General features: G+C 49.1%; 1 protein-coding gene across 15 annotated transcripts in view; it reads right to left on the bottom strand.

Annotated features, from left to right (window-relative positions):
- CEP250 (centrosomal protein 250) overlaps positions 1 to 20,985 on the bottom strand; it is a 43,164-nt gene that overhangs the window by 1,379 nt on the left and 20,800 nt on the right. For 12 of the 15 annotated variants that reach the window (XM_023626455.2, XM_023626453.2, XM_023626454.2 and 9 more), the window contains 16 exons: positions 20,850 to 20,977; positions 20,489 to 20,658; positions 16,883 to 17,050; positions 16,340 to 16,474; positions 14,530 to 14,673; positions 13,751 to 13,884; positions 12,194 to 12,332; positions 10,949 to 11,291; positions 10,297 to 10,418; positions 9,170 to 9,290; positions 7,996 to 8,117; positions 4,901 to 7,516; positions 2,221 to 2,334; positions 1,884 to 2,039; positions 1,269 to 1,370; positions 628 to 690 (listed from right to left, as the gene is read on the bottom strand). In XM_023626455.2, coding sequence (XP_023482223.1) covers positions 628 to 690; positions 1,269 to 1,370; positions 1,884 to 2,039; positions 2,221 to 2,334; positions 4,901 to 7,516; positions 7,996 to 8,117; positions 9,170 to 9,290; positions 10,297 to 10,418; positions 10,949 to 11,291; positions 12,194 to 12,332; positions 13,751 to 13,884; positions 14,530 to 14,673; positions 16,340 to 16,474; positions 16,883 to 17,050; positions 20,489 to 20,658; positions 20,850 to 20,977 — 4,777 coding nt within the window. Of the gene's footprint in view, positions 1 to 627; positions 691 to 1,212; positions 1,371 to 1,883; positions 2,040 to 2,220; positions 2,335 to 4,900; positions 7,517 to 7,995; positions 8,118 to 9,169; positions 9,291 to 10,296; positions 10,419 to 10,948; positions 11,292 to 12,193; positions 12,333 to 13,750; positions 13,885 to 14,529; positions 14,674 to 16,339; positions 16,475 to 16,882; positions 17,051 to 20,488; positions 20,659 to 20,849; positions 20,978 to 20,985 lie in introns of all 15 variants that reach the window. The other 3 variants (XM_070247742.1, XM_023626456.2, XM_070247745.1) reach the window with 1 other exon arrangement.

Genomic DNA, 20,985 nt, shown 5'->3' with positions numbered 1-20,985 from the left:
GGATTGCCTTGTATGAATTCCAAGTATTAGCTTAGGTCTAGCTGTTCAGTCAGGCCCTGCCAGTAGTGACTACTGATTTCTGAAACAGGCTCAGAAATAAAAATTCCACAGTTCTTATTACTCCTGGGCCTTAGAAGACAGGGTGAACCTTCAGGTGAGGCCTAAGAGGCAAGAAGGCCTGAGCGTGGCAGCTTGACCTGAGCTCTGGATCCTCATCCTGGTGCCAGGCTACTCCGCCTGGTGGGCTGGCAACAGTCCTGCCTGCAAGGGTGCATTTGAGGGTGGAGGAGGCCAGGATGCTTCTGCTTGCTTTAGTCTGTCGTCCTAGAATCTTCTGTCTGCTCCTCAGCCCTCTTCCTTTTCCTGTCCCTTGCTAAGTAGGAACCTGGAGAGCTGGGGCTGGGGCGTGGTTTCTTCCCCACTCCCACTGTAAGCATATGGGAGGCTGAGCTGGAACTGGGCTCTTCTTCCCTCCCACGTGGATGAAAGTTCTCTGAGGCAGGAACTATTTTCCCTCCCTCTGCTGGAGGTGCACAAAGGCCAAGCACACAGCAGACACTAAAGCCTTGTTGCCTGAGTACAAGGGAGGGAAAAGCGGTTTAGAAAATGGATCTTTCCAGAACATACCTCTTTCTGCAGTTCAACCATGTGCTTGGCGTCTGAGGAGCGCATCTGTCCTCCTCTTCCATCCTGTGGGAGACAAATGCCATTCCTCTTGGAACAGACCTTCCCACCCTAGGGGTTCCGAAGGCATTCTCAGCCAGCTCATCACAGTCCTGGGGGCCAGGGTCAGGGCTATGGGCCAGAAGTGCCTGAACTCTATAGGGCACCACAGCCCTGGGGCAGGGAGAGGCCCGGGAGGGCCCAAACCAGCCTGATGAGTGAAGCCCACAGAGACCTGACGCCAAACGTCCACAGGGCTTGGACCGCACTGGCTTCTTTGAGGCGCCTTTTCATTGACAGAAGTACGCCACACTTCTGCTTTGTGCTAGCCCTGGCTGTGAGCTAAGGATGCAGAGACGGAGCAAATGAGTTCCTCAAAACGCAGGGCTGCTAGCCTTGACTCCACCGCTACCCACTGATGCTGGGTCTCCTTCCCGGGGTCAGGGACAGATAGAGCTGTGCTGGGTGGGGCAGAACCCAGTCAGGAGGGGCTCTCTGGATTGGCTGTAGTGGCCATCTCCCCCTGCAAGGGTAGCCTGGGATATGCACCACAGAGGGCTGGGGTTGGGCTCTCCAGAGGCTGCAGTCAATGAAGAGAGGTAAACCTGCTGTGTGGGCGATGATGCTGTGGCTTCACTGATCTCTAGGACCCCTGTCCGAGATGCACGCATGGAATCCCTCTTCAGCTTCCTCCGCTCTCGCTCCACCTGCCAAGATGGAAATGAGAAATCAGGGCTTGGCTTGGCCCTGGGCCGGGAGCAGAGCCGCCTTTCTCGAGAGGGGGCCAGTGCGTGTGTGGGTGTGAGTGTAAGGGATGGCAGCTGTGAGAAGCTAAGCTCCTGGGCTGAGGAGAGCACATGCTAGGGCAGCCCTGAGTGCAGAGAAGTGCTCCTGGGGCAGGAGAGGTAGGGCCAGCCTCGCAGGCCTTTGCAGCAAGGGTCAGCAAACATTTTCTGTAGTATTTGGGCTTTGTGGGCCATTCGATCTCAGTCATAACTATTCAACTCCACTAATGTGGCATGAAAGCAGCTGCAGACAATACATAAATGAATGCGCATGTCTGTGTTCCCATAAAATCCCGTTTTCAGAAAGAGGCAGCAGGCCAAATTTGGCCCTTGGGCTGCAGTTTACCAACCCTGCTCTGGGGGCTGCATGGGAAGTGGAGTTGCATGTCCATCAGACCCCAGAGGAGGGAGCCAAGGACAGCAGAAGCTACTTACCTGTTCCAAGGTGGTCCGCAGCTGGACATTGTGGCGCTGCAGCCTGCTCCGGTCAATCTCCAGCCGTGCCACTGCTTGCTGTAGGTATTCAAGCCTTTGTTCCCATAGCTGCTTCTCCTCCAGCCCAGGACTAGGCTCAGCCTCCACTCCTGAGACCTGTGGGGGAGACCTGTCAAGCTCACCTGGGCAGCCCTTTAGACAGGGGAGGAACAGATAAAAGGCAAAAGCACCAGTTTGGCATGTCTGGGCTTTAGGGACCAAATTTCCAAGGGAAAAGGACAAGCCCCCAGAGAGGAGGTCCCTCCTGGCCATCTGTTTCTACCAGGCCCCAGCTCACCTCTCCCAGTTGTACACCTGCCTCTCCTCGAGGACCCCGTTCGGCTCTGCTGGTTGGGCCTGGGCTATGGAGCCGCTCCTTCTCCAGAGCCTGTCTGGTGAGCTCCAACTCATCCTGGGGTGTCAAGGTATGAAGCAAAAATCACACCATGACAACCTCACATCCAGATCCACTCCACCCTCCATCCTCATAAAAACCAGTTCCATTTTCTCATCAGGTTATAGTCTTATTTTTCCTCGCGCCTCTGAGCTATCCTAGTGCAGGACTTTCATTTTACAGATGGACAAAACAAAGGAGCAGAGAGGGATCTATCCAAGGTTACATGGTGGGCTAGGACTAAAACCTATCTCATTTTAGATCTCCTAGAGCTATGCCATAACTTGGAGCACAGAGGTGTCGTGGAAAGAGCATGGACACTGGAGTCACACAGAGCTCAGTAATATGTCACCACTTACCGGCTATATGATATTGGTCAAGACATGAGCTCTCTCCAAACCCCAATTTCCTCATTTGTAAAATGACTACATGCTCCCTGAAGCAGAGATCAAGCCTTTGGAGTTAAATCCCTTTAGGCTAGATTTTCCAGGCACCTCATGTTTCATAAATGACAACGGTCAAGAAGAGAGACAGATAAAGTGAGTGCACACGTGAGTGGAGGTCGTCTGGGCGAGAGGAAGAGCTTATTTGTAAAAACGCTGTGCTCCAAAGTCAGACTGCTTAAATCTAATCTACTTCTGCCATTTATTGGCCGTATGACCCTGGACAAGTTAACCTCTCTGAATTACCGTTCCTCAATATAACATGAAGATGATAAGAGTTCCTACTCTTCAGGGTTGTGGTGGAAGACAGTGAGGGTAACAGTGCCTGGCATGTAAAACACTTTAAAAAAAAAGGTACTACTGTGATGAAGGGCTGCCTCGAAAGGTGTGCTTGAGTGTTGGGGGACGCTGACCCAAGCCACCTCATTGAGTAAACACTGCTCAGCAAAACTCAGTAAGTTTGGACAAGGAGTGTCCTTCTGTCCAGCTACATACCTTACTTTTTCTGTGCCTGTAAGAACAGGTCGGGAAATAGGAAAGGAGTTCCACTTATTGAATGCTTTCTTCCTATTCACTTCATACCTACTATCTCATTTCATATTCAAAATGGCCCTGTGGAGCTGGTACTATCATTCCCTATTTGATTGATGAGAAAACCAAGGGTCATGGAAGGGAGGACACTTACCTAGGGTCACACAGCTAATGAACTGTATTTCAAACCTGGGAACTTGACTCCAAAGTTCACAAATGTAACTGTTCTCTGCATATTACGCTTTAAAGAGAGCAGAGCATTGTGAGCTCCCAGAAGCAAGTCCCTGCTGGGCTACATGTCTGAGACAACCGATGGGGTTCTCCGGCACTCAGCCCAGGTCAAGGCACCAGGATGTAGTCAATTTCCTAGAAAAATGGGCTGGGTTCCTCTTGGCAAAAAAGACAATGTCTCTCTATGTCCAACAGTCAACCTAGCTTTCCTGACAGCCTACTCTGTGCGAGCCTTGTGCTCAGTGCTGGGTGTATAGAGGTGACTAAGATAAGGCCCCTGACCTTGAGGTTAAACGTTACACCCTAAGGTCTACTTCCTTTCTCACTCAACATTCTACCTAAAGGAGCCTACTTATCCTAACTGCTGACAATTCCGCAGTCTCTCTCTTTACCCTCAATCTCATCCTTTAATTCCAGATCACTTTATAGACCTGTCCACTGGAGAGCTCCCCTTGAATGTCCCACAGGTACTGCACTCCATTTCCAAGTTGAACTCAGCATTCCACTCCTCTTCCCCAAACCTGCCTTCCTTCTCAGTGAGCAGAAACCTGGGGGTTTGATTGCTTTCTGTCCTTTTTTTACTCCCCCCATCTCTTAACCAATCAACTGCCAGAAGTCCTATGAACCTCTAGGTCTGCCCATGTGTCTCCACCCACACTTACTCTCTAGGTCACCATCTCTCCCCTGAAGTTGTATTACAGCCTCCTACTTGGTCTCCCCAAACCTGCTGCTGTTCTACACAGCAGCCCGAGTGATCTTTCTGAACTGTATATCTGATCGTGTCACTCCCTTCTCCTAAACCCTTCATCCACTTCCCACCAGTCACCCAGGTCCTTAACATGACTTACAAGCCCTGAATGATGAGGTCTCTGCTGTCCTCTCGTCTCTTGACAACCACCCCTCTATGTCCCAAGCAGCCTGAACTCCCCACACAGACACTCCATGGTCTCTCTCCTCCTTTTTCCTCTCCCCCAGAAAGCTCCTCCTCCACCTGTCCTTGGCTAATTCCTTACTGGTCCCTTCAGATCTCACCTTAAATGCCACTCTTACCAGGAAGCCTTTTGGGACTCCCCTCCAGGAAAGGCTGGGTGTCCCTCACTCAACTTCCCCACTATAATTAGTGAGGCACTAATTATAATTAGTTACTCATTCTAACTGCTTATCCACTAGACTGTGAGCTCTCTGAGGGCAGGGACTCTGGCTGTCTTATTCGTACCCCCTAGACTAGCACAGTGACCTGATTCCACTCATGTTGAGGTGCTCATGATCTCAGCTTTCTCACCCCATGAGGTGCCACAAGCCCAGGGTGTCAGGCAGCCCCTGAGCTCAGCTGGACAGGGCTAAGTCCCCTGGCCCTTACTACCCATGAAGGGACTCACCTGCAGCCTCTGCTGTTCTGAGTCCCGCTCCAGGACAGAGGCTTGTAGGAACATGGCTACCTCCTGCAGACTGCTGACAGTGGCCTTGCTCTGGGCCAAGGACAGTGCCAAGTCCTGAGCCTTCTCCCTCCACTCGATCTCCCTGGCCTCCGTCTGCCTCAGGACTACTTGTAGTCGATCCAGCTCCTGCTGCAGCCTGGGCCCTAAAGAACCAAATTTTGTAGTGGGCTCCTCCACTGGGGACGCTTTGTGGCTGTGGAGTGAGTCCTTCAGACTCTTCTCTTGCTGAGCCTCCCTCAGCTCCAGGATCTCCTCTTCCTTTTGGGCTAGAATCAGTTGTAGCTCCCTTAGGCTCTCATGAAGGCCCCTTCTCTCTTCCTCTTCTCTCTCCTGCCCCGGATTCTGCTTCTCTTGGATCACATCATCCCCACCCCTCTGGGCCAAAGACTTCTCCAGCAGCTGCATTTGTTTCTTCTGATGTCTCAGCTCTTCATCCCTCTGGGCAAGTACCTGCTGGAGCTGCTGCAGAGCCTCCTGGTGTCGGAGATCGCGGTCCTTGATCTCATCTTCCCGCTTCCTCAGGGCCTCCTCCAGCTGCCGGGCTTGTGCCTGGCAGGAGTCCAGGGCAGCCTGCAAGGTGGCAGTGCTGGCCTCCAGGCTGCGGCTCAGTTCTGCCTGCCCAAGGAGATGCTGCTCTTTCTCCTGCAGGGCAGCCTGAGCCTTGCTGAGGGCCTCCTGCAGAGCCTCAGCCTGGCCCTGGGCAGCCTCCTCCCGATGCTGGGAGGACTGGCTATCTGCTCGCAGGGCGTCCAGCTCCTGGTCCCGTTCCTTGAGCATTGCCTCTGCCTGCAGCCAGTTGTCCTGCAGGGCCCTGGCCTCCTCCTCGTGCTTCTGTGCCTGCTCAGCACACTGCTGCTGGAGGGCCAGCAGAGCCTTCTCCTGCTCCTGAGACTCAGCCCTTAGGTCACCCAACACCTCCTCCAGGGCCTGTACCCGCTGTCCCTCCACTGCCAGCTCTTCCTGGAGCCTTCTCACATGGTCCTTGCAGTCCTCAAGCTCTCCCTGGCGCTGTTTTAGTGTCATATGGGCCTGCTCCAGAGCTCTTTGTAGTGTGCTTGTCTTTTCCTTCACATTCTCCTCCTGCCCCTGGGCCTGCCGCTGTTGGTGCTGCAGGGCCTCAAGCTCCTGGTCCCTCTGGGCCAGAGCCCTCTGGGCCTCTTCCAGCTGACCCTGAAGTGACTGCTTTTCCAGCTCCTCCTGTTCCCTGGCTTCCTGCAGGTGCTGCTGCAGGACCACTATCTCCTGCTCTCGCTGGGTCAGGAGTAGGCTGGTCTCCCCCACCTTCCTGTGTAGACCCTGGAGCTGCTGCTCTAGCTGGTCCTGGTGCTCCTGAAGTTCCTGGATACGCTCCTGCTGGCATTCCACCTCCTTCTCCTTATCACGCAGGATCAGCTTCAGGTGCTCTAGGCTCCCGCGCTGTGCTTTACTCTGGCCCTTGCCTTCCTCTGCCCGCTCCTGCATCAGCTGTCTCTGAGAGGCCAGCTCCCGGCCTCGCTCTCTCAAGGACAGCTTGATCTGTTCCAGGTCCTCCTCTAGGATCTTGGTTTGCAGCGTCCGCTGATCTTCTAGGACCTGAATCCTCTCCTTCTGCAGCAGCATCTCCTGTCCCCTCCTCTCGAGGTCCTGAGTCAGATGCTCTTTCTGTCTCTGCAGTTCCTCAATCTGTTCTCGCTGGGACTTCACCTCTTGGTCCTTCTCCTGGAGCTCTCTTGCCAGAAGGGTGCTGTGGCTCTCAAGCTCATGGATCTGGCTGCTTTGCACCTGCAGCTCCTGGCTCCTTTCCTCTAGGTCCAGTGTAAGGTGGGTCAGAGCCACTTTCTGCATTTCCCTCTGGCCCTCCAGCTCCTCAATTGCCTTTTGCTGGCACTCCATTTTGTGATGATTTTCCTCTAGTTCCAGGGCCAGGCATTCCAGAGTAACCAACTGCTTCTTCAGATCCTGAATCTGTCCTTTCTGGGACTCAATCACCTGAGCCTTCTTCTCAAGTTCTAGAAGCTGATGCTCCAAGATGTTCCTCTGCGTCTCTCGATCCTTCTCGAGCTCTTTGATCTGCTCTCTCTGCACAGTCAGCTTCTGCTCTCGCTCTTGGACGGCCATGGGCAGATGCTCCAAAACAGACCTACACTTCTCTAGCTCCTGAATCTGTTCTTGTTGCAGGTCCACCTCTTGGTTCCTCTTCTTTAGGTCCAGAGACAGCACTTCCAAAGCAGCTTTTTGCATTTCCCGTTGCGTCTCCAGTTCCTGGATTTTTCCCTGCAAAGTCTCCACCTCCCCTTCTCTCTCAGAGAGGGTGTGGGCCAGGATAGCCAAATTCTCCTGCAAAGCCCTCCCCTGAGCCACCTTCAGCTCGCCCTGCTCTTGCAGAGCCTGGGCTCTCTCACGCTCGTTCTCCACCTCCTCGTTTTTCAGTTTCAGGGCTGAGCGAGCAGTTCTCAGGTCTTCTTCCAGGACCCCGACAGCACTTGCCTGAGCCCTGGCTTCTGCAACAGATACTTGCAGATGTTCCACCTGGGCTGTCAGGTTCTCCTTTGCTGCCTGAAGTAACTCTCGCTCATTCTGGAAAACAAGATGCAATACCACTTTAGACTACACTTCCCTGATACTGTCACTCCAACATAGGTCCTTCCTTTCCTTACTCTGTGGCACCAGCATTGTCAAGGATTTGGGAAAAAAGAACTGATGTGTTCCACTTGAGCTGACACTGTAAAAGGACATCCCTACCACATCCCAGGGCTCTGCTCTGCCCAGAGGGGAAAGCCTAGTACAAATAAGTCATCCCAGACTCTTGTCCTTCAGGGCAAGGGACAAAAATCTCAACGTCAATTCAGAAAAAGTACCTGAAGGAGGATTCACTGGGGCCTTAATAACGACCCTCAGGAACGTAGGGACAGCCAGAGGAACTGAGACTTGCTGAAGGAAGCTGGGCACTACATATAGATGGGTGTGACCACAGGCTAAGGCGGGCCTGAGAGCTAGAGCCTGGGCCCTGAGGGACCACTCCTGAAGCAACCCCACCCAAAACCATACCACCTTACCTGGGCTTCTATTCCCTGCAGCTCTGCTCGCCGTAGGCGACTCTGTAAGGATGCCACAGTTTCATGCAGTTCCATCAGCTCAGATTCTAGGGAGCTCTGTTTTCTTTCCCACTTGGATTTCTCTTTGGAAAGAGGAGAGGTAGCGGAGCAAGGGCATGGTTGTGGGTGGAGGAAAAGAGGGATGCAGAGGCAGATGGAAGATGGGGAACAGAATCAAAGGGGAAGAAGGCAAGAAGGAGAGAATTACATCCAGTTCCATAGAGACATCACCCATCTGCCAGCTGCTCCCGCTTGTCTAGGCTCCCTGCTGCTTCCAGACTTGTGCCTGTATCGTCTGCCCTGCTCCAGCGCTGCCTGATAATCATCCCAACACTTCCTCATCCTGACCACATAGGATCCTCAACCCTAGGTTCCAGACAGGGCTGAGTTAGGTGACGTTGGAGGTCCTTTCCACGCCTCAACTCTCTGATTGTGCAGAGGTTTCTAGAGAGCAGGGCTGCTCTGCGGGCTGCCCCTTATTTTTGCAAAATGCACCAGAACCCAGCTCTGTGTATAGTGTGGCTCTCGGGGAGCCCTCTGGAGGACTTTCAAGAGCAGCCCACTCCCCAGTTGTCTCCTTCTCTTCTGCAGGAGAGCCTAGAGCCTCAAGGCCTCCCCTCTCCTTTCCTTTCCTAGTAGTCACACCCTTTCTGGCCCTCGGCTGTGGCACAGGTACTTTGTCCCCAGATTCTCCCTTCTTGCTGTCTTCCAAACAAGCCCATCATCCTTCTGCTGTCAAAGGCTAATCATTTTGAGGACATAGTTGGAAGTGACAAAAATAAGTAATGTGGATAAATGACAAAAGATACTGAGTTTTATAATCTTCTCATAGTTTTGGTCCTGGGTTGCCAGTTTTTTAATCTGCAGACAAAATGGAAGCCTAGCTAGCAACTTTTCTCCACTCACCAAATCTGTCCCTCCTAATCCCTTCTTCCAGGAAGGCCCCCAAAGGCCATGAAAAGCAGAAAAATAGTTCCTAGGGGTCATCACCCCTTTGGAGATGCCTCTAGGTATCTTCTCAAAGTTGTGGGTAAGCAGTAAAGAGTTGTTCCTAGGCCTGTTCCTGCCTCTTCTGGGCTTCTTGCCTTGCCCCTCTCCTCCCTCCAAATCCCCATGCTTGCCTTGAGCTTCTCACCTTCCTGGTTCTGGGAGAGCTGTCTCTGCAGATGCCGAAGCTCTGTGTGGACTTGGTTCTTCTCAGCTTCCGTATCAGTGAGACGCTGTTCCAGCTTCTGGGCCTGATCCCTCAGATCATCCTGGGGAAGAAAGGCCATGGTGAAATTCAAGGTCCTCATCTTGCACAAAGTTATCCCATTCCAGGGCCCAAGCGCTCTCCTCTCTCTTAGCTTCTTTTGGGGTCTGCCATCACGGACCTACTCCCAGATTGCTGGGTTATTTATCTGTGAACTTGTGTGCACTGGCTCCCCAAAGTGATGACAGGCTCTGCTCCAACTGATTGGAGCCCAGAATCCCCTTCTAACCCGTCTGTGTCTTTTGAAACAGAAGTCCTGCTAAAGTCTTAGCCTGGGGTCACCTCTCCTCTCCTCAAACTCCTACTTCAAAGCTTAGCTCAAAGGTCACTTCTTCCTTCCTTCTGACTCTCCCTAAGTCAGAATGAATTGTCCCTTCCTCCTATTATCATCATTTGCATCCATTATTGATCCAATTAATTCTATCAGTTCTGCATTATCTTAGAACACATTTGGTTCCTCAGGCACGTCACGAGCCTTCTTGAGGGCAGAGATGAGGTCTTCTCTTCTTTGTATTCTCAACTCAGAATGGCTGGTAAGTAGGTGGCACTCAGTTTTTATTGACTGATAGGTTCACTGTAGGGTGGAATTTGTGGGACATTTAGTTCAGTCTTAGGTCCAGAATGTTCCTATAAACGGCAACCTCAAATCTCAGTGGTCCCTAATTTGTTGATTTTTTTCTTGGAGGTCTTGGCACCAAGAATAATTTATGGCCAGAGGAAAATGATGCAGAACAATATCGCACATCTGTACAGGGCTGTATAATTTACAGGGCTCCCTCAAGTCCTTCACTCATTTAATCCTCACAACCCTGCGAGGCAGGCATGATTTGCCCTATTTTACTAGCGAAAAGGTCCAGGAAACCAAATGCTTTATTTGTGGTTTCCAGAGAGTAAATGATAGAGGTGGAACTTATCCCAACTTGATCTCAGGAATAAAACAGGTCAAACTGCTCCATGAGTCTTTTTCAGAGGAGATGAAGAGTTCAAGGAAGAAGAGCTGAGAAACATACCCGGGCCTGTTGAGTCTTCCACAGGTCCTGGTGAAGCTTGTGAAGGGCAGACGCCACCGCCTCAGCTGAGAGAGCCGTCAGGAGGGGCCCTCTCTTAAAGAGGATCCTAGCTTCATTCTGGTCTGAAAAAGTGAGGAAACTCTTCCTGACCTGGCTGCACTATGAAAAGAAATAGCCACACCTCCCCAGACATGGCCTTGGCCTTCCCACTGATCCCTCCTCTCCTCAAAGAACCTCTTCTTAGCAGTTCATTCATCACGTACTTTCTGCACACCTATGTGCCAGGCACTATGATGGGTACTAGGCAATGCCAGCTCTCATTTCTTAGACATTTAATAAGTGGCTGGAACTGTGTGAACTATTTTACTTCTGTAATCTCATTAACTCCTTAGGAAAATCCTGAGAGGTCAGTACTTTTAACATTCTCACTTTATAGTTGAGAAATCAAGCTCAGAGAGGATAGGTGACTTGCCCAAGGACACACATCTAGCAAATGTCAGAGCTGGGGTTCAAACTCTGATGGAATTAATTCCAGAGTCTGGCCTTAGCCTTGATGCAACATTGCCTAAGGAACTGCATTCCCCTTCCTTCTCCCCTGGGAGCTAGGCCTGGCTTTGGCCCAAAGGATTCAGTTCTTGGGTGGCTGCCTTACCTGGCTCAGCACCCAAGAGGGAGGGAGCAGAGTCTCCCCCACCACTCAGCTCAGGCCTGCTCTCACAAACAGACCCCAGGGCCTGCTGAAGGACAGAATAGAGGCTGGCCAGCTGGGCCTGAGCATGGTGTCCAGGCTGCTGCTCTGCAGCCAGTGCCTCCAGCTGGTTCTCCGTGCTGCGCAGTCGCAGCTGTAGTTGGGCTGCCTTGGCTTCCTGGGCCCACAAGGAAGCTCGCAGCTGCTGCTCTGTTACTTGAGATGCCTCTAGCTCCTCCAGCAGATGTGCTTCCTGGGCTAGAAAGTCAGCCTCCTTTTCCCTCACCTCCTGCTTCAGTAATTCCACCTGCCAGGGAGGAAGTGTAGTCACTTTGAGCAGGGAGTGGCTATCCCCTCCTCAGATGTTCCCAGGCCTGACCCGACTCAATCCCTGTGCAAACCTTCATCAGGGCTGGGAGGGTTCTAGGGAGGATTCAGCCCTCCAGCGGTTAGGGAGGATTCTGGAAGGAGCATTACCCTAGATGACTCCTGACACATGGGCCTAGACTATGCAAATAGGCTTTGGCCCTGTTCTCCCTGGCAACTATGCTAGCTCCCTGCAATGATTAGAACTCTGCCTGAAATCCTGACACTGAGCCTAATGACTAGTCACAATAATAATGGCTACCATTTATTGAATGCTCACTGTGTTCCTGACACTTTATATAATCCTATAATGGTTAAGAATTATCATCCTTGTTTTATGGATGAAGAAACAGATACTCACACAGCCAGGAAGCAGTAGAGCTGGGAGTCAAACCCAGAACTGTCTACCAAGCAGACCTGGGTCCTTATCTGCTGCAGTCTACTGTCTAGCTCTTACTCCCTCACCCTTCCCCTCCCGGTTCCATCTTTCCTCTGTACCCAAGGTCTGGGGTTCTGCTGTGAGCAGACTGAGTTCCTGGAAGCCCTCTAGCTGCTGCCTACCTGATCTGTTCCCCCTGCTGTGTCTTGTCAAGCAGACCAAGCACGTTGAACCAGGCTTGCATGAGCTCTGCCCCTATGGGCACTACGTTCTGGACTGTCAATTTCCCCAGAAGGGCCGTTTTCAACTCTGAGTCAGGTTCCCAAGCCCCCAGCCTGCCCAGTCTTGGCTTTTCCCTCTTGCCAGGGCTGCTGAAGTCCCAGCATGACTCCAAGCAGTCAGCCCCCCACTCCAAGAGCAGGCTTCTACCAAGGAACTGGGCTCATAGTCAGGGTGGGAAGTACCTGGGCGCTGAGCTCTTTCTGCCTTCCCTGGGCCTCCTGCACGTCCTGGCGCAGGGAGCTCAGCTCTTGTTGTCGAGCAGAGTCAGCCTCTTGTAAAACAAGGAGTCTCTGTTCTTTTTCCACCAGCGACAGAGTCAGGCTAAAGTGAGAGTGGTCAGAAGATTAGGCCATTCTCTCAGGAAATGAAGAACTACCTTCTCATCTGACTGTTATAAACATAGCATTAATAATTAAATAGAAATAGTAATGATAATGATTCTAGTGCAGCAATAAAAGCTACCATTCCTTGAGCACCTACTGAGTGCTCCTACGTATTTCATGCATATGATACCTCATTTCAACTTCACAGTTTATTCTTCTCTGGCAAATTCAAGAAACAGCTATACAATATCTCAAATTCAGCATGCCAAATTCTTCTCATCTCCTCTGCACTTCTCCTCCTCCATCACCCCTACTATGTTCCCTAGCTCAGTGAAGGCACCTCTGTCCACCCAGTGCCCCAACTCAGAAGCCTTTGCCATATCACCCTTTACCCCACCTCTATGCAATTGATCACTACATACAATTGATTCCAACTCCCTTAACGTCCCTTAAACTCCTTCCTTATTCTCCTTCCCCACTGCCCTACCTTGGTTCAGCTTTAGAATCTCCCATTTGGATGATTGTATCAGCCTCCTAACTTGTCTTCCTGCCTCTAGTTTCATCAACAAAAGGATCTCTCCCTCCTCAAGCTCCTACAGGCACTGAGAATACATGCTGCTCTTCATTCTGAGTGGTCTTGTCTCACTCCTGATGTTTCATGTCATCACTATCCCTTCGAATACATCGTAAGTTGGATTGCGTCGATTTCCCTACCTAAAATCCACAACGGTTTCCTACTAAACCTAAAACAAACTACAAATTCCTGGCTGTGGCCTAAACATCCTGAATAATATGGATTTGTCTAGCTCATGTCACTGTCTCTTCATTCACGGCGCTTTCAGTTTCACCAAACATCCCAAGCTTTGCTTTGCCTCAGGTCCTTTGCATGTGATTTCTATTCCTATTCTAGGGAAGTCTCCTTCACCCCTTTGCACACGTGGCTCCACTTCATCCTTCAGTGATCAGTTTAAATGCAATCTCCTGAGAAAGGCCTTCCCTAACATCTTATCTAAAGTAGATTTCCCCTCTCTCCCTCATTTCTATTTCAGCATCCTGTTTCTTTCCTCCACACCATGTAACATAATCTGCAATAACTTATTTTGGGGATTATTTGATTAATGTCTTCCCCACAAACCAATAACTTCTATTGAGGCAGGGACCATACTGTCTTGTTTATCACTACATCCCCAGCCCCTGGCATAGTGCTTAGTGCATAATGCATATTCTCTAAATGTTTACTAAATGAATGAAGTGTACGCTTTGAAGACAGGGACCATGTCCTCTCCACACAGCTACCTGAACAGCTGAGAGCTGGAGACATGGGAGGCTAGGTGACCTGAGCAAAGAACTGTCAACCTCACAATGACCACTATAGCCAGAAGGGCAAAAACCAACCCCATGGCCTGTCTAGCCTACCTGGCTTTCTCTCTCTCCAGCTCCTTCTGATTTTGGCTACACTCCTGGGCCTCTCTCAGCTTCTCCTGAACCTCCTGCTCCACCAGCCTTTGGGAGTCATCCTTGGAAACAAGCTGAGTCTTCAAGTCCTCCACCTGGAAGGTTAAGGGCATGAGGACCAAGGGCAGGGGGCCAGTGGTTGGATGCTTCTCACCTATGACTTTAGTGTCCTTTAAGTTTACCACAGTCACTGGCGGCCCATTTCCAATGCTCTGGTGTTCCACCAATCCTTCCATGCTGTTCTTCACCACCCCCCACCCTTAATACCATTCAGCCTAGGCATCTGTCTCCCCAGCCTCACTTATGCTATATAGAGGTGGGCACAAATAAAAATCTTGGCTGAATATAACTACGCCCAAAGGCAAAGTGATGGGCAGGTGTATAGTGAGTCTATTTTTTTAAAAAAGCTGAACACATCTGATATAGGATTCTGAGAAGGAAAAGCAATCTGATATATAAAATACTGGTTCTATGGGGAGGATGGAAGAACAGCTGACACTGGGGCTGCCCAAGAAAATCTAAGTTCCATGGTCACCACAGAAAGAGATTATTATCTCAGGGCTCTGAGAGGCATGTGCTCAGCTCTGAGCACCCTTCAACTTTCCACTCAGTACTGGGGCCTACCTTTCCCCTCCCAAGCTCAAGCAGCAGGGCTAAGGTTCCCACTGTCCTGCGGGAGGGAGTGGGAGAGCTGGCTATGCTGGCGAAGGGCTGTGGGGCTGGGAGAGAGGAGCAAGGACCTGCTTCTGCAGCTCTATCTTCTCCTGCAGCAGGCTGCTGCCCTCTTCTTGGAGGGCAGCAAGGTCATCTCTGTGCTGCTGGGCTGCCTGCTCCAGCTCCCGCTGAGCCTCCCGGAGCTGGGTCTGCAGCATCCCAGTGGTCTCCTGAGAAGGGAGAAGACAGCAGTGAATAGAGGAAAGCTTCCGCTGGGGCCTTGGTCTTGAAATCCACGTCATATCAATACCAGTTTTTAAGTTGGGTTGGCAAAAGCTGAGGCAGGACTCAACAATCCACGGTGTTTCCATGATGCTCTGCTGCCTCAACTCTTTGCCTCCTATTCCCATTCCTCCCTCACAAAGTGTGCTGGCTCACCTGGGATTTCTCAGTCAGAGTCTCTGAGCTGGTAGCAGTCCCTCACCAAGGCCACTGCAACAGCCTCCTGTTGCATATCCTTACATCTACTTCATGCTACCGCCCCCTAAACACACACACACACACACACACACACACACACGCTCTGTTCTCCACTCAGCAGCTAAAGTATTTTGTTTTAAAGAGAATAGGATTTTTTAAATGATTTTTAAAAAATGAATGTGTGCTGCTCCAGTGATTTTTTGTGTGTGAGGAAGATTGGCCCTGAGTTAACATCTGTTGCCAATCTGCCTCTTTTCTTTTATCCCCTCTCTCCCCAAAGCCCCAGCATGTAGCTGTACATCCTAGTTGCAAGTCATTCTAGTTCTTCTATGTGGGACACTGGCACAGCATGGCCTGATGAGCAGGGCCAGGTCTGCGTCCAGAATCCAAAGTGGTGAACCCTGGGCTGGTGAAGCGAGGTGCGTGAACTTAACCACTCGGCCATGGGACCAGCCCCTTAAAGTATTTTTAAATACATATATAGATAGATAGACAGATGTCCCACTCTGCTTTTTAAACACCATCCAACAGTTTCCCACTGCCCTTAGAACAAAATACAAGCTCCTACCGTGGCTGGCAAAGGGCTCCTGCCCACCTTTCCACTTGCCCCTGAGCTTATCACGCTGGAGCCCTGCTGGTCCTTTTGTCCTTGAACTGTCCAAGCCCTATTCTGTCCCAGGGCCCTTATGATGGCTATTTCCTCTGCCTAAAGTGTTCTTCAAATAGCTGGCTTCTTTTCTTTTTTTTAATAGCTTTATTGAGATATAGTTCACATACCATACAATTCACCCATTTTAAAGTATACAATTCAATGGTTTTTAGTATATGCACAGAGTTGTGCAACCATCACCATGATCAATTTTAGAACATTTTCATTATTGCAGAAAGAAACCCTGTACCCTCCCCACTACCCACCCCTCTCCCAACCACTCATCTACTTTCTGTCTCTATAGATTTACCTATTCTGGACATTTCCTGTAAATGGAATTATACACTACATGGCCTCTTGTGACTAGCTTCTTTCACTTAGCATAATGCTTTCAAGGTTCATCCCTTTTGTCCCAACCTTCATATCTCAGCTCAAATGTCATTTTCTCAGTGAGACCCTCTTTTACCACCTTGTCTAAAGTGGTCTCCTTTGAATCATTCTCAGCTGTATCTCCCTATTCCTTTCCTTTACAGCACTTATTACAACTTGTAATCATCTCATTTATTTGTGTCTGCTCTGCCACTAGAACGTAAGCTCTTTGAGGGCAGGGAACATGTCTGCCATGTTTACTGTCCTGCCACTCTTTTATGTTGTCATGTGGCAGCACTTAGCACAACGCCTGGTGCAAGGAATACCAAAGAACTGGTCAATGTTGAAGAGTGACTCAATGCCCCCTTTTCTTCCCTGCCCAGGACTACCATCCATACCTGCTCCTTTAACTTCTGAACCTTCATGTCCTGCCTCAGCCGTTCCAGTTGTTGGCTGGCATCTGTCAGCTCCTTCTGAGTCTGCAGCAGTGTCTCCAGGAGGGACATTCTCTCTTTCTCTGTTTCGAGCTGCATCTGTGGAGGGGCAGGAGGACAAGGGCTTGTTGGATCGGGGTTACCATGCTCACCCACTAGGCCACAAGCACATTCCAGCTGCTCTAGGGCTCTTCCAGTGAATGGGGTTGGGGCTGAGGGCAATGCGAAGCCTGGACCCACTGATTGAGAACCAGGAAGTACAAAGATTGCTGCTGGTTTGCATGCTGACAGGATGTGGTAAACGGCAGCCCTCCCTCAGGAAGTTTGACATACTGCCGGCCCTGCAGCTAATGGTGCTGATCACCCTGCTCACTGGTAGCAAAGCAGGCAGCTAGATTCCGTTCTGGAAGCCCCCCGCTGTACCACTCTTGGGAGTAGAAAAGGAAGTGGTCAAAGGTAGCGGGATCACAGGTTGGATGTGCAGCTCCAGTCCTCCCAGCCTCCCACCTGGCACAGGGCGCTCTCGGCCTCAGCCCGTTCTTCTTCCCTCTGCGTCCGGATGGCCTCGGTTTCTGCCTGCTGCTCCCTCAGCCTCATTTCCAGCTCCATTTTCTCCCTTTCTAGGCTCTCCAGAGCCTTATCTAGCTCCTGCTGGTGCCAAGAGCGCTCTTTCTCCTGGTCATATGAAGGAAACACAGTTAGAACCGAATGGGTGAGTAGAAGAGGCAGGAGGAGAGCTGGGTTAGAATAAGAAGTCTACTGTTCACCAGCTGTGTGATCTTGGATGTCTCTAAGTCTGTTTCCTCATCTGTAAAGGAGGGCTAATAATCCTTGCCTTACCAATCTCGCCAAATTTTATGAGAATCAAATGAGATTTATTAAAAAAAACTCAAATGAAATAATACATGTAAAAGTTCTTTCTCAAGTGCAATTTTCTCTAATATAAGCTATGAATATCTGGTATTTTAAAGCAACCACATCATGGCTAATGGTTGTAATAACGAACCGAGGCAGCAGACTGACTCTCTGCTGCCCACTCTTCTCTGCTGAGGGTGGTGGAGTTAGTCTTCTGAAAAGTCAGGCCAAGCCTAGCTATACTACACAGGCAAGTCTCCTGCATTATACAAGAGCATTAGGATGGGGCATCCTGGTCCTCCCAATGGTGGACCAAAGCCTTCCCTGATCTCCCAGACTAATGCAGCCCCCTACTAGGTTCTCAGGATAGCAGTGAAGGGCTTTGGAGCCAGGGCGCCTGGGTTACAGTCTTTAATCCAACACTACTGGTGTGACCTCAGTCAATTTCTAAACATCTTGGAGGTACTTGCTATACCTAATAACCTTGAAATTCATCTTATGGCTACGTGGGAAAAAGAACACAGAAGACAAAGGGTGGGGAGTCTGATAAGACATTCTCAACTTAAGCTGGACTTCCAAAGGGCTATACCAGGGTCAAGAAACTATGGCACACGGGCCAAATCTGGGCCCACCTCCTGTTGCTGTATGGCCTGTGAGCTACGAACGGTTTTTACATTTTTAATACTTGAAAAGAAGTCAAAAGAATAGTAGGATTTTGTGATATGTGAAAATTATACAAAATTCAAATTTCAGTGTCCACATACAATGTTGTATTGGAACAAGCCATGCTCATTTGTTGACTTTTGCACTACAGCAGCAATCTCTGTGGGACAGAGACTGTAGGGTCCACAAAGCACAGTATGTGACGCTTTACAAAAGAACTTGCTTATCCCTGGGCTAGAGTGCCCTCAGTTTAAGGGCAAACTTGAGAGAGAGAGGGAGAAGGAAAGGGGAAGAAAAAGGGAGAGAAAGAAAACAAAACAAAAAGCTCTACAGGAGGGAACAGCAAGGAAATTGGTCTCAGCCTTCACACCGGGCAAAAAAAAATCTCCCTTGAGAATTCATAACCATAAGCTGGTCTTCATGTGAGTTCAGGGCCTGAATGCGGCCCAAAAAAACTTTACAAATTTTATTTTAAAGTCGTCCTCAGGGCCGGCCCTGTGGCCGAGTGGTTGAGTTCGCGCATTCCGCTTTGGTGGCCCAGGGTTTCGCCAGTTCGGATCCTGGGCACGTACGTGGCACCGCTCATCAAGCCATGCTGAGGTGGTGTCCCACAGGCCACAACTAGGACCCACAACTAACAGTATACAACTGTGTACTGGGGGGCTTTTGGGAGAAGAAGGAAAAATAAAATCTTTAAAAAATAAAAACAAACAAATAAAGTGGTCCTGGGATGCTGGTCTTTCAGCTTTCTGACAGAAGCAAAAGCAAATTCTCTGAAGAAAAACTCCTTCGTCTCAGACCTAAAAGGATTCCCACAGAAAAGTTTCCAAAGAACATGAGCTCATAGTCAAGTATCAAAAAACACACAGGGATCAAGGCCATGAGTAAGAGCCAATGGAAACAACATATAATGAAGTTGGGCCAAAAAAGATTTTAGTTATTGGAAATTATTAGACAGCATAAAAGCATGTTTTGTATGTTTAAAGAATAAAAGAGGGGAATGAAAATATAAATTAGGGAAAAGAGATTAAAAACCAACCAAGAAGATTTGAAAAAATAACTGACTGGAAGGCCTAGAAATAAAAAGTTAATAAATGAAATTTAAAACTTGGTGAATAGACTATATAACAGATTAAACACAGCCAAAAAGGGAAATTCGTGAATACAAGAGAGATCTGAAAAAAATCATCCAGAACACAGTATAGAAAGAGAAAAGTCAACATGGAAAATATAAGAGTTAAGATACATGGAGCATAGAGTAAGAAGGTCTGACATATACTTATTCAGAGTCTTCTCAATACCAACCACAGAATAATCAATTTGCTGAGAGAAAATACCTGTCACCCTAGAAATTTATACCTTAATTTTATGTCCAGTCAAACTATCTTTCAAGAATAAAAGTAAAATAGAAATATTTTCAGACAACTACCAACAGACCCTCAAAGGAAGGAAAATAAATCCAAATAGAAAGTCTGATATGCGAGATGGAACAGTGAGCAAAAAAATTTGTAAATTTGTCAGTGTATCTAAACAAATATTGACTGCATAAAACAATAATCAAAATTCATAATTTATGCTGCTAAGAAACTAGTTATAACTAAACACATTGAATAAAATAGTATATAAGTCAGGAGGAATGAATGCAGGTAAATGTTCTGAGGTTCTTGCATCATTCAAGAAAAGGGTAAATATACTCATGAACTTGAGATTTTATTAAGTATGTACTTCAAAATGTTAAAGGAAATAATTGAAAATAAAAAAAACAGAGTACATATCATCCAAAGTGATAGAAAAAAAGAGGTGAGAAAAGAATACAACTTAGGGGCTGGCCCCGTGGCCGAGTGGTTAAGTTTGCGCGCTCCGCTGCAGGCGGCCCAGTGTTTCGTTGGTTTGAATCCTGGGCGCGGACATGGCACTGCTCATCTAAACCACGCTGAGGCAGCGTCCCACATGCCACAACTAGAGGGACCCACAATGAAGAATATACAACTGTGTACTGGGGGGCTTTGGGGAGAAAAAGGAAAAAATAAAATCTTTAAAAAAAAAAAATACAACTTAATCATCCAATTAACTCTCTAAAAGAAGTTAAGAAAGGTGATCTTCCCTCCCTAAAAGACATAGAAAGGGACAAATAGCATAAGATGGTGGAAATAAATCCAAATACACCTATAATCACAATAAAAGCAAATGGACTAAGTTATTTAAGTAAAAGACAAAAGAAACAATTCTGAATTGGGCAAGAATGGGTCCAAGGCATTCCTCTGCTCCCTTGACATCCTGGGGCCAGTTTTAACAATCCTAAATCTCAGGATCCACTCTTAATTCTCTGTACATACTGAAACAACAACAATAATAAGAGCTAACACAAATATAGAGCTTACTATACACCAGGAACTGTTCTCAGTGTTTTTCATATATTAATTCACTTACTAGATAGAAGCTGGATTTTGCACCTTGTGACCGGGCTAGTCCTGTTCAGATTTCACTCTTTCTTATAAGCAGCAATACCTGGACCAGGAGTCAGCAGGGGGAGCATTCACTAAAGGGAGGCCATGTCTGTCTCTCCCATCCCCAGCCACATCCATCACTACATACCCATTTCTCCTGGAGTTGGTTCACTTCCTCTTCATGGGCTGACTTCTGTCGCTGCAGGGCAGTCTGTCCCTCTTGCTCAGCTTGGGCCAGCTGTCTGGCTGCTGTATCCCGCTCCTGCTCTGCCTGGCTCCGTTCAGTGTCCAGTTCCAACTTTAGGCACCTCACTTCCCCTAAGATGCCAGGGACAGGATCTGGTCTCTGAGCCTCTGCCCTCCTCCTTTCACCCCTCTCCCTGGACTTCATGAGCAACGCCCATGTCAGAGGCCCTGGCTGGAGAAGGACCTCTAACAGTTTCCCACTGCCTTCCTTGCTTTCAACATCCCCATGGAATGAGTGTGCCCCATCCCAGTTGGGTTCTCACCTTGGATTACTTCCTTGGCTTGAGTGACAGTTTGAAGCTGAACCTCCAGCTGCCCCTTGGTGACCTCTATCAGAGAATTTTGTTGTTGGGCCTCAAACAGACTGTTCTCCAGTAGCTCCTTGGCTGAGCTGTCAGG

Source organism: Equus caballus, chromosome 22, assembly GCF_041296265.1.
Source record: "Equus caballus isolate H_3958 breed thoroughbred chromosome 22, TB-T2T, whole genome shotgun sequence".
Classification (NCBI taxonomy): domain Eukaryota; kingdom Metazoa; phylum Chordata; class Mammalia; order Perissodactyla; family Equidae; genus Equus; species Equus caballus.
This window is presented reverse-complemented; position numbering and strand designations above follow the sequence as displayed.